Source organism: Strix aluco, chromosome 1 (genome assembly GCF_031877795.1).
Source record: "Strix aluco isolate bStrAlu1 chromosome 1, bStrAlu1.hap1, whole genome shotgun sequence".
Taxonomy (NCBI): domain Eukaryota; kingdom Metazoa; phylum Chordata; class Aves; order Strigiformes; family Strigidae; genus Strix; species Strix aluco.
In genome coordinates, this window is record NC_133931.1 from 121,480,314 (window position 1) to 121,498,104 (window position 17,791).

At 43.6% G+C, this 17,791-nt stretch overlaps 1 protein-coding gene across 1 annotated transcript in view; it reads left to right on the forward strand.

Moving 5' to 3' along the window:
* The window catches only part of ODAD2 (outer dynein arm docking complex subunit 2), an 88,657-nt gene extending 88,035 nt beyond the window's left edge, over positions 1–622 (forward strand). Inside the window, exon 19 of the mRNA XM_074848862.1 lies at positions 161–622. Coding sequence (XP_074704963.1) covers positions 161–274 — 114 coding nt within the window. The 3' untranslated portion in view covers positions 275–622. The remainder of the gene's footprint in view (positions 1–160) is intronic.
* The last annotated feature ends 17,169 nt before the right edge of the window (positions 623–17,791 follow it).

Consider the following 17,791-nt stretch of genomic DNA (forward strand, 5'->3'; position numbering starts at 1 on the left):
TACATACCTATATAGTACAGTGTTGTTAATATGATTTTTAGTATTTATTATGTGTGTGGGTAAATTCATGCAGTTGTTTTAGTTATGATTTTAATAGTATTTAAATGATAGCACGCTTATTTGTTTTTCTTATGTTGTTTCTCTTTTGTATTTTTACTAGCTCCTGCTGGCCATGGTAGGCTCTACAGATGAAACTCTGCAGGAGGCAGCAGCTGGTTGCATAGCAAACATTCGCAGATTGGCTCTAGCAACAGAAAAAGCAAAGTATGGCTGATGCTTTAGCAGCTTTTACCAACACACTTGTTTTGCAATACAGCTACATTTAAATACATGATTACTCCTTCTAGCATTTGTATTTCATAGCAGAGCTCATTTATGAGAGGATAATAACAATAAATCTGTGGAAAATTATGTTTGTTTTTACATTGTTGGTTTGTCACACCTACGTTTTAGAAAACACTCGCACCTAGTTTTGTGTGTCTTTTAGCATTACATTGTTCAAAACACTATCTGTTAAGTTATGTCATTTTCTACAATTAATATGTTTGTATTTGAAATTCATTGTAGATAGAAATGGTTTTGCTTATCTATGTCATTACAATAAATTTTCCTTCACTCTGTGTGTGGTTGTGCATTGATTTATGAATGTCTTGAAAATTCCCTTCATGCTAAACTTGTCCAATCATCTTGTCATTATGTTTTTGCCTGTTTGATCACTTGCAATTCACAGGAGAGGACAAAATGCAGATACATCAATCTCACATCTGGTGTTATATAAGGACTGCAAACAGCTGTAGCAGTAGACATCACTCCAAATTTCCTGTTTCTACCAACATCAAACAAAATAGTGCTTAATTTTATAAGTAGCTGGTGAAATGTGTTTTAATTAACACGTGTTTAACTCAAATTAAAATTAACCAGCTGTAAATAAAAAGTAGGCTATTATATTTACATTTACAAATTATCTTATTGTGTTTTTTTCATTTTTAAACTGATGACAACATTGTATTGATTCAGTCACTTTATTTTTCTGCATAGAATTATGTCCAGAATTAGAGTTGCTTTCAAAAGAGCACATAAATTATTATTGATATTATAGATTACAGACCCACTGCACATACCATGCTCAACAAATAATGCTAAGGCATTCCCCTGGGAGCAGTAATGTCTTAATTACAAGCACAGACTGCTGACAAAACTGAAAAAACCCAAATGTTTAAAAAACTTGTGTATGTCAAGTACTCACTTCTGAATAATTTTTTTCCTTCCTTTAATAATTAACAATTTTCTTGTTTTGGAAGCAGTTTGTAATTTCGTTATTTTCCCTCTAACTAGTGTGGCTACTCAAGGCAACTAATTTTACTGCTGGCAGAAGCTTCTAAGGAAGACATAATGCAAATCCAACTTTTTACTTGTGTTTTCTCTGAAGCGAACATAAAGGCTCATTTAAGATTTCATTTTAGAAGACTGATGCAATTGTGAAAAAAGGAGGACTGCACTGGGCCCTTAGGAAAGGTGTAGAGAGTATTTTAAAGGAAACCAGCTACAGACAGGTGCTGACAGTGTGGAGATCAAAATGTTACTCCAAGTGGTATTCTTTGATCGATGCAAACACCTACATAGTCACAGGGTTGTCACAAGTTCCATGAGCAACCGGTGACCAATCAAATGCTATATTAGGTATTTTCCAGATCTGCCCCATAGGCCTGGTATGTTATTTTGAATAAATATATCCATATTATATATACTACTGATGTCACAGCTGTAGTAGTATCATATGCTTCATCACTATACCCAAAAATACTTCTACAATAAATGCTAATTGCCAAATTCATTTGGGAGAGGAGAGGCTTGATTTTATTTTTGTCTTTTCTGTGAGAGAAGCTGTAGATACAAATAGTTTATCACTGTCTTGCTTATGAATAATACATTAAATGGTGGCTTATTTTTCTAACTGTTGAGGGGAAAAAAACTCCCTGACAATAACTCTTGTCCTTAACATGACCTCTCAAGGCATTCTTGACTGTTTAGCGTGGATTTCAAATGGAGTAAGTTCCAAAGTAAATGTAATTTTATGATACAGGTGTCAGGGCAATAAATGTCATGTTCCTGACAATTAAATAGCCTCAGCTTGCCATTCTCATTCACACTGGTAGCCCTTATGCCTCAGAGTAGTTCCTCTGAAGTCTTTATTTTAAGACCTCAGAGAGTTAATTCCAGACTTAAGATGACTTATTTGTGCTGTTTTCCTTTGCCATGCCTGCAGTTTCTAAGTTTCGTACAAGGAGAAGAAGTGTTGAAATCGATATAGATCGCCAGACAGGCAAAGGATCCCTATTAAGAAAAAATACATCTTTTTTGGCCAAAACTGGTGAATTCCATGTAATTAATATAAAGAGATTTAGTTGTTGGAAAATGAATGAATAAATGAATGTGATCCCTGGCCTTTCTGAGCGGTGCAGTACAGCCTGTACATTTGAAAAGCTTCCACTTTCTCTGCAAAGCTGCGTTGAGTTTCACAGCACTGCAGCCCTCTGAAAAGGGATCCTCACAAAGCTGGGTCCCACTTGCTGCTCACACACCCCTCCTGGCAGCGCCTGCCAGCCTATTCAAGCCCTGGCACCAACTCGAGCAGCCGCAGCCACAGCCACCCGGGCCCGGCATTCCCACCGTGTATAACCGGGCACCAGCCAGCTCCCGTTCCCCGGCTCCCAGGCCTGGAAGGGAAATGCCTTCACTCCTTTCTCTTTCCACCAGCTGCTACTTGTCTACATAAACCTTATACAGAGCACGGGAACTCAGTATTATGTTCAGCGCAGAGCGATTTGATGTACAAATTCAATACAGAGTCTTATTTTAGTTGCAAAAATGAAGTGGTTTAAAAAAGGGGGTCAACCTCTGTCCTGTTCATTTGCCGTCGTCTGTTCCCTCCTTGTTTTCTCTATACGATTCCTGTATTTTCACAGTCTTGTAATATAGGGGGTTTTTCTTCAGTTTATTTACATTGATGTTACCATCAGCAGGGAATATCCATCACTTTTCACAATTTCGGGAGCCAGCTCCCAGCTCTGCACAGAGCACTGTGCTCCAACTGGCAGCCATAAAGCCAGGCTTGCTCTTCACCGGCTGCTCATTTTCAGCTTCTTTCCTCATTTTCATTAAAATGTCAGAAAACATGGAGGCCAAGTAAGAAAAGTTGTCACGAGAAAGTGTTATTTTGAGTATGGAAATACTATAGTTGATGAGAAAAAAAGCAAGAGAAGAAATCTTTCACCTTTATGCAATTATTTCTGGAACTTTAAAGGCCCACCACATCTTTCATCTATGCATCTGTCAGCAGCAAGATAGCTTTTCTTCTACCACTCCATGACTTTATGATTTATTGCTTGGTGACAGATAACCATTATCAATAATTTAATTGTCCCAGGATGTTCAAACTACACATTTGAATCTGGGATTTATGTTCATGTCTTCTTAATGTTCATGCTAATGACAAGTGCATGTGCTCTGACACATGATATTGTCTCCAAGTTGTTAGGGAAATATAAACTTCACGGCCTGGGTGTAATGGATCTGCGATATATTAGGGGCTTTGTTATTCTGCTCCATCACCAAAACTTTCCTTTAGTGAGTAAATGAGCTTGAGATTCACAGGGCTGTCTTGAGATTTGACTCACTAATTTGCTTTAGGCTAACTGATCGCTTTGAGTGAAAGCGCAGTACCTCTTTCATTCTACATCTCCTAAAATGAGACAAATAAGCTGCTGATGCTGGGGGTCAGATGTGAATCTTCCCAGAAGGCTGAACTAGATAATATGTTAGTTTAAGAATTTCATCTCATAATAAATTAAATGGTTGTTCCTTGCATATTTCCACCAAAATAATCTTTGTTTTACACATGACAGCAGGATGACTGCGATGGAAATGTGTAATGTGTTTGTTCAGCAGTGGTATTCAAGTTTCCATGCAGGCTGTTTGCAGAGCTTATTTCCAGAGTCAGAAGCTGACTGCTCCCCAACTGTAAATTGTGGTTTGTCTCTTCTTTACCCACTTAAACTTTGTCACACACTGCTCAGGATCCAGAACAGCAGAAGGAAGCAGTGCTGCATCTTGGCCACTTCTCAGTTCAGACAACCTAATCTGTTGTTCAGTGACCCAACACGGGCCAGGACCAGCATGTCTGCAGCTGCAGCCATTGCAATGGGAAGTTACAGTACACCGTTCCTGGAGGAATTAATTTTACCAATTATTGTTCCCTTCTCTGCTTAAACAGAGATGTTCCTTAATGATCAATATCTTGCTGCTTTGGCTATTGAAGCCAGCCAAAAGTCACCCATTTTCATGAATCTTTTCCTTGAGTGCCATTTTACATCATAATGTGTGCTTTTCATCCTCTTGACTAGTTATCAGTTCAGTAATACTCGCAACTTGCCGGGAAGAATTTCCATGGACAGCATCAGCATGGCTTGTGTTTATCCTCCTGACTTGTTTCTGTGTTATCTGCCAGACACCTTTCAGTTGGCAAGTTCCTCTCTCTTTTCTAGTTGTTGTCATTGGCAAGTTATGTGTTTTATCCTAGTCTACATGGAGCACGGTACCCTTCAGCTGCTTGATCTTTCTTTTACAACAACTGTAATCCTACTTTGAACACAAATGTTTTCTTTCTGAAAGGCTCGTAAACCTGTGTAAGGAAGCTCTGACTTTGGTTACCATATAATATGATGTGGCCTAATCCTATCGGTTTTGCAGTTCTCCAGTGGCACAAAACCATCTTTACTAATTTAATGTGTTTTCTTCCATCATTTGAGAATCTTGACATGACAAAATAGTAGTTGGCCAGTCAAAACCTTTGCTTGTTGTGACTTTGAGTGTGTACTGGAGAAGGACCAGGAGAATGACATTATACTAATGCTGAACCGTGAAACAATAGGTCATAAACCAGCACTTTTCAGTCAAGTCTCCATTGCACCAGGATCCTGAGTGCCTTTAAAGCTTCTCCTTTCTTCATTAGGTGAGAATATGCCTAGAAGATTCTGGGGGGCAAAATTGTTCATTACAATGTTGGTGGTAAGGTTTTGTCCAGCCATGTTGTGACACACCTCACTTCTCCAAGGGGCTTGGTGAATGCAGGAGAACAATGCAGAGCACCTGTGGTCCAGTGGGTGCATCTGGCAGCAGAATTTCGCTCCAATGGCCAAGCCTTGAACTGCACATTCTAATGCCCAGATTAAATAGCTAGGGATTTGTGTACTGCTTCTGAAAAAAAAAAAAAAAGGCTTTAATAAAAATGGTAATTAAAAAGTTACAGATGCTGATAAAATTAAAAACATATGATATGGAATTGAAATGATTTAGTGTTGAAAAATGTTGGTTGATTCAGTAGTAGTTAAATTTCCAAATAACTTGTCTTGAACAAGCAAATAGTTTTAAGTATTTGGCTACGTGTCTTTTTTAAAAAAAAATGTGAACACAGATCATGTTGCTGGTTCCCGCTACCACAGACTGGTAAAGGCTGCACTATAAAATTAGTGCAGTAAACCACTCGTCTTTCCAGTTGCCGCATTCTGTCCTCCAATTGACAACCTTTTGGGGCCTCCTTGGCTCTTCAGGAGAAAGCACCAAGTGCAGTTCTGTTGCTCTAATGAAAAAATAACAACAATGTCTGGGAAGCCATAGAATGATGCAATAACCGTGCTGCTCTGCTTCCTTTAATGTGATGAAGCTTGCATACTTGCCTGGCCCCAGTGTTTTACTCCTGCCAGTATTGTACTGTAAAGAGACTTGGCAGAACATGTTCAAAGGCTGTTCGTGGTTTTTCACTCAGCATTAAACCTTCCAATGACGGAAGGGTGGGGGAACACATATTGGGACAAACAGACACTCAAAAAGTAAAAAAAAAAAAGGGACAAGTAGGCTGGTGATAGATGGTCAGCAGTTTAGTAAACCTTGGTTGTGGGACTGGGGTTGATTAGGGCCAATCTGAGACCCCCTGGTGGACCATACCATGTAATAAACCAGTCAATCTTCTCTGCCCACTTTCCAGGGGGCAACCAGTCCAAAGGAAAGGCAGCTCCTAATGTTCAGAGAGAAGAAATCAGTGTTGCTTCAGTCTGATAACCAGTCGCAGAATCCTTGGTAACTGCGGTCGGTCACAATAGGTGCGATAGTGCAGAGGCTCTAGGATAGCCACTTTTTGTGCTGTGTTTGCCCAGTATATGGAAAATTCCTGTCCCCGTGGCTGCCAGTCTTGCCCTGTAGACCTTCACTGAACTCACTTATGACTGACTTTCTTTTCTAATTACACCATTAGGAAAACAGACTACCTAGTCCTTACCCTTGTGTGAGGTTAGGCAGGAAAATATTCGAAGTGGAACTGGAGCAACTCTTGGAGAGAAATATTCCATGTGCACTTGCAGATGAGGGGCAAAATCTGTTCAGAAGCAGAAGTTATGGTCAGATTGATGCCTTCTTCCAACCCATTCCACAACTATCTGTGGTGGGGTGTCATGCAAAAGGAAAATATTTGGAAAAGTGGACATCTGTGGGCCAGCCTTGGTATGCTTCCCAGAATGTAATGACTAGGTGAATGTTTTTAAGCGCAGCAACTAAGGAATATAGGTGACTGCCAAACACTGGGTCTGATGTGGTGTGAAGAGGTACAAAACAAAGAGGAGTGATTTCTCTAAAGAAACTGAGGCCTAATTCTTTCCAAACCCAGCATTAAAAAACAAAAAAACAAAACCAAATCAGAACTCTTTTCAGTCCCCCCTGCGTTGCTTTTCAGATTTTTGCATATCTTTAAGACACTTCCATTGCATGGACATGCTCATTTTCACCAGTCGTAGGGCTCTATGAGTACCAGTGTAGACTTATTATTGTCGACATTTCTAAATCAACAGAGTTACTGAGATCTATGTTATGATTTTAGTTCCACTGGCAATTACTGACATCTAATTACCACTTAATCTGTTCTGAACTTTGTAGGAATGTGTAATAGAAACCACTTTAACTTTTGCTAGAACTGAATTTGAATCACGTGTCTTCTCTCCTACATGGCTGCCACATCCACACCCACCATCCCAAAAAAGTGAAATATATTTCAACTTTAAGAGGAAAATACTTTGCACTCTTAAATAAAAAGGAAAATACCATGTACATTCTTGCTCCAGGAGATGGGAAATGCAAACTCAAGTATCCCACAGCACCCTCAGACATTCTGCAAGTCTCAGAGAGTCTCCATCAGAGAAAGTCAACATGAGAGAGGATCCTCATGGCCTGGGAACAGCTATTCCATACCATGGGCAACCATTACAACCAGGACAAAATGCAGTTGTGATGCTGGGGCCTCAGAAAGTGCTGGCCAAAAATGCTCAACTCTAGAAGCAGCTTTAGGGATGTGGAGCATCTCTTTGCAACCTCAAGTAAGTATGTATGTCCCTGACATCAAGCACAGAGCTTATTCATGACACTTCCCAATGCCACCGGCCCCACTGGAGATCTGTCAGTGTCCTGCAGCAGCAGGCAGGGGTCTGGTAAGCAGCCTGGACTCCGGGCTTCCACTGTGCATCTGGCGGGGTGTGCACTGGTTGCAGAGAGGCATATATTTTCATAGCAAATCTAAGTGGCAGTTTAGAAAAGCTGACCCAGCCAAAGAAAACCCTGGAAAACCTTGCAGAATGAAACAATAAAACTGTCTAAGAATTTAATCCAATGAGAAAGCTAGCAATTGTCAGAAGTCCACCAGATTTACATTTCTAAAATGAAACAGGCCAACGAAGTAACAAGATTGTGCTTCTATAATCAACTAGTAACAGTTTTACAGAGTAATAAGAATGTGGAGGGAATTCAGTTACAAAAAGTGGCTACCACCTGCAGGTACCCCTTCAAGGTTTTAATCAATAAGTTTTGTGGAAAAATAGGTGAAATCTCACTTTGCTGGTGCAGGTAACATTTTGCACTGGCCAGTAGCAAGTGTGGTTTGGGCAAGCATGTCTTGAATAACTTCAAATGAAATGATGGCAAAATATCTGAATGAGAGCCAAAGCAGGCTGCAGACTTCCCCTGGATTGCTCCTCATGGCTGAGGATGTGCTGCAAACCCAGCCTGCTGTGACCAGGAACAGTTCCCTTGGGCAGCTCTGGGTAATAAGTAACAGCATGAAAATCCAAACATGGATTGAAAGATATCACTCCTACCCAAAGGAAATTTAAGGGGAGGGATGGGAGAGTCACTCCCAGTGATTCCCATGTGTGCAGCTGATGTGCAGGTACCCAGTGTGCTCCAGCCCTGGGAGCACCGGGGCAGCACAATTGCGCTCACACACTCTGTTTCTCTCCTTGTTCTTTGCTGCAGGGCCCATGAGAGTGCAGCTGCATCCTCAGCTGCAGGGAGAGGTGCTGGTCAGTCACATTGCTGTGTGGAAGGAAACAAGGTGAAAAGAAAGGTTTACTAAGGTTCATTAAGCAAACAAAGACAATTTAGTTTCTTAGCTTGATAAATGCAGATTTTGGGATGCTGCATGGCAAAATGGCAACCCAGGCTGCCAGGATCCAAAGCCAGCCCCTCTTTTGGGGAATCATTCTGGCCAATGAGGGGCATGAAACCGTGTTGCTTCTACTCAGGAAAAGGACACGTGCCACGTACACCCTGTGCTACCCTCATGATGCTCTCCTTTCCATAAAGACTCAAAAGTACACGACACTCTGCTATGAGAAGGGAGCTCCAAAAAGCCTTACAGAAATTTTTCTTGCAGTGGGGATCCCAACACAATCTGGGAGTCAAATGCCCCCCTTGTTTCACAGTATTCACTGAACTTCATGGGGGTACATCTCAGGAGGGCATTCCTCCAGCCTGTCCAGACCCTGCTGCAGTGAGACCTTGAGTTTGCCAGCCCTAACAAGGAGCTGAGCCACAGGGGAAGCAAGAGGACTTGAAGAATGAAAATGTGCATTTAGCTGCACAGGCTGTCTTGCCTCCAGCTCAGACTATTTCCTTCTGTCTCAGTCTGATAACTGTGCAGTCTCCCAAAACCTTCTCAGATGGCTGCTGTCCTGCAGATCCCAACAGAAGCAGAGTGAAAGAAAGCTTACAAAAGGCTTGATATCTCTCCGAGCAGTCTCAGTCTCTGGTAGATTAGCAATGCAAACAAACGAAGGCTTCTTGGAACTAGCCAGAGACTTTTGGCAAACCCATGTGTTTGTGACTGCTACCTTCATTGGAGACGATTGACACGACTGTGTCCTTTCCAGGCATTTTGAGCATTTCTGTATTATCAGCCACCTAGTCCAGGGCTGCAGATCCCATCCAAGAGAGGACCAAGGCATGAGGATTGCTTGAAGCAGCTTCATGCTTAAGAACCTTTCTTTTGTGTAAAAAATCGTATTCCTTGGCCAGTTTGTAAATGTTCATTGCAAACTACCTAGTGCTGCTGCCAGACAGAATTACCTTAACTGGGACCTTATGGCTCAATCCATGGAGAGTCTCCCACATAAACACAGGCACAAATCGAAGTGCTTTTTTTTTTGGAGAGAGCATTCCAAGCGGGCCCAGGCACCTCAGTCACAGCCTTTTACAGGACAGTGGTTGTGACAACATTGAAAAAGGTCTCACAGTTAAGTTATCTGACCTGGAGGCCCAGCAGCTATTGAGGATGTCCTCCTCAAGGGCTTTTTCTATAAAAGCAACAGTGTTTTGCTTGTGGACTGCAAAAGACCAACTGTTTGTCCCCAGATGTCTGCATCCCAACCAATGGAGAAAGGTATTATAGGCCACTGAAGGAGTATCAAAAAAATGTTGAGAAGGGGGTTGATTTTCAACTCCAATAGTTTGTAGCCACGTGGTTTTAGCCCTGTTATTGTATGGAGAAAGGTGAACAGCAAAACCCTCTACTAGGATTTGACTGCTCCTGAAGTCCCCTTGCGATTTGAGATTCTAGGATTCATAATCCCAGGGCTGGATCCACAAACCCTGAACTAGATCCTGTAAATGGCCTGGCAGTTCATGTCTTGCCAGGCACATATTTTCATGCTCTGATTCACCTGTCTGGAGTAAGACACTAATACCTTAGCTGTCCTCAGGGTAATTCTCAGCAAAAAAGTAGAGGTCTCCTCTCTGTGTGTAACAGTGGCTTGACCCACTCTACCCAGGACCTGATGGGGTGACAGCTTTCCTAAGAAGACCAAATGTTTGAGCCAACCACCTGGTGGTATGTGGTGATCTGAGGTTAGCAGTTAGCAAACAATTGAGGAGATCTGGGCTTTCGCTGCTGCTCTGGACAGTCCAAAGTTCTGTTCACTTTCCCTCTGGTTGGAGAATCTAGTTTATGGGCGACGTGCCCACTCCTCATCAGGAAAGGCCTGCTGGTGCAGTGAGGTAACCCTGCAGGTGCTGCGTGGTCAAGCTGCTCACCATGTCTCCATGTTTCTTTCCTTACAGAACAAGTGAAGAGGAAAGACAGGCAAGCAAGGGATGCCCTGGTCTATTAGAGCAGGCTGGGATATGCCTTGCTTCAGCCTGATGGAGGTGGTAAAGTCCAGTAGGGCTTAGCTGACCTCCGCCACGCCCTGAGAAGCCCCCATGTTCAGATATCTGGAAAGCCTCGCTCTGCAGAGAGGTCCGTAACCCTGGCTGATGCCACCACGACTGGTGCGGGCGGAGAGCCTCTCTCCAGGAGGGGCCAAGCCACTGTCTGGGCAGAGCACACGTTTCAACTACTGCTCTGTAAAGAGGCAGGAGCACTTCATGACAGTGCTGTGAGTACTGTTACGGGCACTGCCAGGACAGGGCAGGCACAGCACCAAGATTTGCCCCGGCTCTGCCAGGGCTGTCTGCCCAGGGCACATCCCGCACCAGAGGAGCACACGGCAGCAGGCTGTGACCCTGCTTTGTGCTTGCACTTATTCCCAGTATTTACCCTGGCAGCTGAAGCAGGTAACTTTATACCATTTTGCTACTTTGTGGAAACACTGTGAGGTGATCGACACCTGAATTTGTTGACAGCTTTGAAGGAAACAATTTAATTATGCAAACCTGAAACTGATTCTGTCCTTACAGCCTGGGGCATGGCCCTGCTGATGGCAGCTGCAGGCCTTCCCCTGGGGCATCTGAGGGCAGCCCCTGTCCCAATCCAACAAACACTTACTGGATGCTTAATGTTACACAAATGAGGAATGCTTGCAAAGCCAATGGGATAGCCAGTGGGATAGCCAACATTTATGCGTACAATCAAATGTGCAATTTGGGTCTGAGCACTTTGTCATATTCTTGGCCTGTGTTAAAAAAAAAAACAAAACAACAGAAAAAAAAGATGAAAACCCACAAATCACATTTAAGCTAGCAGAATGATTTATTAAGAAAAAACACTGACAGATTTTTGAAGTACCGAAAGGGTTGAAATAGTCTGAATAAAATAAAAATTGACACAAATTTTTACCACAATGCAAAAGGAACTTGAACTATTCTAATAAGAGTTTGCTTTAATGTTCGTGCATGTCTTCACATCCTGCTTTTGGCAGTGGCCAGAAAAGAACTACCGAAATACTGTGAGAAAAGCTGTTCTCATGTTATTTCTGGCCCTGCTGTAATGCATGAAATCAGGACATCTCATGAGAGAGACTGATATTCAAGATTTTCAGGCTATTTTTCAGACAAAAAAGTCTGAATATATATCTAAATTTCTGGTTTTAGTCACGGCTAGATCTCAAAGCAACCAGAAAAGTATCCCTGAGGTCACAAGTCAAATAGTCACAATACAGAAGAAAAGATAAGAGTTATGTTCAGATAACGTGGAGAAAAAAAACCCTGAAAAACCCAGTGTTCACTTAACATGCTAAGGTGCATGGCTCCTTATTCTCAAAATAACCCTTAATGCCACTGGGGAATTTCTGAAGCTTATTCATAGGGTGGATGGGGGTTACAACTAAATCTAAAGTGCTTGAAGACACCAGCAAGTGTCATAGGACTGGTACCGTGTATGTGTGTGGCTCTAATCTGTCTAAAAATCGTTTCTGATAAACACCTTCAGGATCCAGAGAAATGAGGGCTCTATGAACTATATGGTTTCTGGTACCCCTGCCAACTCCGAATAAATACGCTGTGTGTGTAGCCAAGGTCTTGGAGAATTATTTCCTGAAAACTACTTTAGAACCAGAAGGAATTAATGAAGATGTGCCAGCTATTTCCTTTGCTGGCTTGCATGCCTCAGCCTCACCAATAATAAATAGTAATGGTTTGTACATGAGTTATGCTGCTACACCTCATGTTTTGCACCCTGCAGAACCCATCTATTCCATACACAAGTAGGAAAGCACAGACAAGAGTATGAGTTTGTTGCCTCTCCTTGGATATCGACATTCGAGGCTGGCAATAGGTATCAAAGCCAAACTGCATTTTGAGTCTTTGGCTTTAGCCTCTTCTAAAATAGCATTTGTGTGTTTTAAAACTATTTATGGAGGTTTAACTTTAGTTCTACTAGAAAGGAGATAATACAGCTATCAACACTGGTTAAACAGATTAATATGATCAACCTGACCTTTATTCTGCTTGAATAAACATATTTATTATTATTGGAAAACTATAAGAGAACTTTTAAATCATTAGAGATTTATAAATTATCAATTATGTAAGAGCTAGAGCAACTAGGGAGATGTTTTTATATGACTGCAAGCAATAAGAAGGAGATTTCTCAAACTCAGGCCAAAAACATTAATCGCAAGTCATCTTTAGAAAAATCTTTCTGCAACCTTACTTTATGCTCAGATTTTCTCAGGCTTCCTCTGCAGGAAACCAACCCACTACTGTGTGACTCCTGAACTGAGAGGGAAAGAGTGAGATTCCCATGTCCCAGAGGGAGCTCTCCCCGTGCAGCTCCGGGTGCCCGACCCCATACAGTTTTTATAGAAACTGGCATTGACTTTGAGGTTTTCCTTCAAGACACAAAATCCCCTCAATTACATCTGTGTTGCCGAGGCAACATTCTCCAACTCTGTCTGTCCCCTCCAGGACCCGATATCTACCAGAGGAGCTTCTAGACAGAAAATCATCAAAACCCTGACTCAACCGCACAAGGTTTTACACTGTGCAAGCAGCCAAGAGGCTGAGGATATTTCAGAGGTTTTTTATGCAATAACTGGAGGGCCATCAAACTGAAGCATGTTATGACTACTTCTCCCTGTTTAAAATCCTAAAAGTCAGCCTGAATCTTGTATACTCTCTGTCTTGTCTCCGGAAAACGCCTCAGATTTGGGGTTGAAAGTGAATACGCTCTGGGCTGACGTGTTGGGAGCTGCTACCCCGCACAGAGCTTTGTCAGTACAAAGAAAAAAGGAAACATTTCTGCTGGTATTATTAACATGTCAGTAGCACTGATAGATTCCAACTGAGATCAAGCCCTCTTGTATTAGCAGTGTGCCAAAAGCAGAGTAGGAAGCAGAGAAAGGGGAGGAAGCGTTATTATTCCCGTGTTACAGCTGCAGAAGAGAGGCACGGGAATTGTGAAATCCTCGAGGTCACACAAAACTGCGTGTGGCTCAAGTGAAGAATGGAGTCACCCCCTCACAGCTGCCCCTTCTGTCCCCTCAGCCCATGCACGTATCCCCACCTTGTTAGGTTGGTTCACATTTTCAGGTATTTGGGGATGCTCGAGACTTGGGGCTGGTAAAGTAAGTTGCAGGGGAGGAGTCCCAGGCAGATGCCATGTGAACCATGGTGTCCCTGCACATTACTGCACTGTCTTTGCTCACACGCATATCGTATTCTCTCCCTGCCCAGAAAGGACAGACAAGCAAAAATTCCTCATGGTTTGATCCATTCTGCAGATAATAATTTAAAATTACAGATTGACCTCTATATCTGTAATACTGGAGTATTGGTGATAAAAATACCTGACTTTATGCTTTCGGGTGGAGCTAGATGGGAGAACAGGAATAAATAGTAGGGAATTCAATAACGCAGTTTGGTGCTTAATTTTGTGCAGGTGGCTGAAGAAAAATTAGAATTTTAATTATTATTGTTATCAACATTTATCCTTAACTTTTCAAAGCAGTGATTTCTGCAATGTGACCTGCAACTATTAATGTTAAATCCAAACAAATCCACATTCATTTTTCAAATGTAGAGCAGACATCAACCATCTGAGATACTACATGAAATGGAACTGAATCATTCCCTGACTGGTAAAGGCACCGAAGGTGTGAATTTCCTCAGAGAATATTAAATACGGATTTTGAAACTCAGTTATAAGAAACATGGTTATGAAAAGAACAAAATATATAAAACATAGCAAAATTACTGGTTTTGGTTATATTGATATGTTACACATAATTAAGAAAACCAGCCTCTTTTGGGATGTTTCAAGTCCTGTTCATACAAAAACAAGGGCTTGTGTACATATTTAAGGCTTGAGTCTCTGGCTTTGTATTCTTTGGTGTTAAGCAAAATGAGCAGCAGAGGAGGGATGGTGCAGACTGGAGCAACCCACACAGCTTGACTTCATGGAGGGCAGAGAACTGAAGAAACCAGATGGGCCATAAGAGCCACAAGTGGGGTCTCCTGTGGGGCACACACACAGCCCACCGGGGTCCTATGAGCATGAAATGGAGAACAGCTCACACACGTGAATGAAGCTTAATAACCAAGAGGCCTGTTCTTGAGCCACCAACTCTGTCCCAAACCAAACTGCAGAGCTTCTCCTGTGAACCACGTTTCCCCTTAATTAACATCGCGTTACACACCACTGTCATGCCCAGGAAAAGCATCTGGCACCTCTCTGGAGCCCTTTTGCCCTTGTGGCTGGTCACAGAGCGCTGACAGAGCTTGAGTTAAGGTGCGCTGGGAAAACACAGCTCCTGCAAACACCACGGCCCTCCTCCTCCTCCTCAAGTCCACTGCACGCAGCAGCTGAAGCACAGCAGAGGCCCTATGGAAGGAGCTTTGTTTTACATGGCCCAGGGGATGGAAATCTAAAAAATGCAACAAAAAATGAAGGTGGAACAGAGCAGCGAGAAAAAATAAAGTGCCTGAGCACCAGACAAGAGCTTCTTTTTCTGACCATTTGCAGTGGGTTCACATGGAAGTAGAAAGAACTGAGATCTAGTCCTTGGCTGAAGATATTGTTACGTTTTTGTTTATTAATTCTTAGGACAAAACACATCAAGAAGATGCAGAACAGGACTCGGTCCTCCACCCTCCTAGATGAAGCAACAGCTATGGGTTGAGGGTTTTACTGGTCTGTGCTTTGTCTGGGGCTTTTGCTGCCACTAACCCCAGTGCTTTTTCCAGAGTCTGAGGGTGTCACCAGGGACACCACCTCACAGGGCGCCCTGCTTGTTAGCAGAAACAGGGGACAGCAGTGCCTGCTGCAGCTCCCAAAGAGGCACCTGCCCCCTTCCCATGTTTGCTAGCCCACCTCCCTGTCTCCAGAGTGTCCTTGGTCCCCCCGTGGCTGACAGCCCTGTGTAAGGTCGGGTTCGAGGCACAGCTTCATGGTTAACCTCTTCCTGCAGCTGAAGCTCCCTGGCCACTTCCCCTTGCCATGCCATAACCCAGGCTCTGGGTTTCATCGCTCAGCTGAGCTAGAAGCCAGATGGCAAAATATTATGTGTCATAGCACATGAGTCCGCTCTACAACCCAGCCAGTGCCCTCAGTGTACTCTTTTCTAAACACAAATAGCATGCAATCCTTCCAGTTTTGTGGAAGACAAGAACTGGACCTTCAGATCAGGTTGCCTTGCACATTTGTCCAGAGTCCAGTGCAGTTCTTGTTTTTGGCTTTCTCATCAGTGGAAGTCTGGTCCACTTTTCTGCAGCATTCAGCGCCCTGCTGACAGCAGACCAGCTCCCTTGAAGAACACCTCTCCGGGATGTAAATGGTAAGGCAATATCTGAGTTACACTGAGTGCTACACTGGAGGTACAGTCTATAATTTTGTCTCAGTCTGGTCTTGCTGGAAACCAGGGTTCAGTTAATGGTCACATCTGTCAGGCTTCAGGATGTCCTTTTGACAACCTCCTGATTTCACCTTCTTGCTATTGTTGCCCTCTTTGCTCCCCACAGTCTTTGGCCCTGTGGTTTGACCATATAACCTGCCGCAGCACCAGCAGCAAAGCTGCTTCAGGGACCGTCACGCATGATGTTGGTGTGTTTGCTTCCTGCACACATTTCCATTTCAGCACACCCTCTCACCAGTTCCTCCAAACCAAATACCCATAAAGAAGAGAAATAAACACACACTTTATCTTTTAGGCGCTCCTTCACTGCTGTTGAGAAACCTTTCAAAGCTCATTTCTCTGCAGCTCTTTGCATGCAAAAAGGCCTGTAGTTAGGTGGAAACTTCAGAGCCTATATTTGCTTTCTAGATGATCCTGCTGCTCTTAGGGATGGAGCACTGAGCCCCCCCCTTGCTCTAAGCCAGACACTGGTCCTGCCAAATGTTCAAAGGGGAGAGTTTTTCTTCCTTCCTTAGGATTGTATTTAACAAAACTTCATGTTATGAGATTTAACTTCACCCCTACTTTATGTCACCCCAGTGCTTTGGGGACTGCCAGATGGAGCAGGAAGAGCCTCTGCTAAGACTGTGGCTCTGCCAGCTCTGTCTGCCCGCAGAAGCAGAGCAAACCGGTTGAGGCACCATTTCAGCCACCTTGGTTAAGAAGGCTCATCCTTGTCTATATGTGCCTCAGGACTTTGCTCAGCACTGACCCAGCTGTTGCCATGGATGGCAACAGGTCTCTGCAGCTGCTCTCCCTGAAAATGTGGCTATTTCGCGCAGTAGATAACACCTCATTTTGCATAATCCTAAACAATTTCTCACCTACCTGACTTCTCAGGCCCTTCGACATACATGGCCATAGTTATTTAGCCACTCAGCATGTCACAGCGCAGACTGTACCAGGGACGTGAGGAAATTCTTTGAATTTCAAACATATATGTTTACTGTGAAGGAATCCACAGCTGGAGGGGGGAGCTCTGAGAATGCAACGCCAAGGAAATGTTTGCTGAACGCATTTAAAAACTAGCCAGAGCACGAAGCAAGGGACAAAAGCAACATTTTGCTGGGAGTGTAAAACAGAAACCAGGACCGTGTTTAGGAGCATAGGTGGGACTCCACCAAACTGGTTTTAGATTGGCCAGGGAAGAGGGAGCGGGCAGAGCAGCGCTCCAGCCTGCCCCGGCAGTGCCAGCCGGGCTCTGCGGGGCGGCCGCCCGCCACAGGCAGCCGGGCCGGGGCTTCAGCCTCTCCACTGGCTGGAGAGGGTCTGGCACTGGGGAGCTCCATCACTTGCAGCCTCGGAAGCAAATTCTCCTCTCAGCCTGACAGCATGGTTGATTTTTTTTTCCTGGCTCCTCCAGTGAGGCAGATTAGGCCCCAGAGCACCACTTTTAGACTCTTTCTGCACGATATCCCTTGGAAAGGTGCTTTGCTCTCCCTTTCTGGCATGCCAGCCTGGCCTACCTGCTGTCTGAGGCTGGGCACATGTGCATGGGCTGGGAGAGGGGTGTTGCAAAGACTGGCAAGGAGCTTCTTGCAGCTGCAGCCCAGCAGGTGCCCAAACTCCCCCTGCACCCCAGCCCCCTGTGCGGGATGCATGGGAGTCCCAGCACTCCCAGCAGTCGATGCTGAACCATCCTCAGGGGAGCCGACTGCGGGCCACGGTACGTGGCCAGCTGCTATTGACTTATTTTTCCGTGCATGGCCGGGTAAGTAACCTTAATTAAAAACATGAAGCCCACAGTTTGTATCACATTTGCGATGTTAAACAAGCTCTGAAAATAGAAACCCTGTTTTCATTTAAGC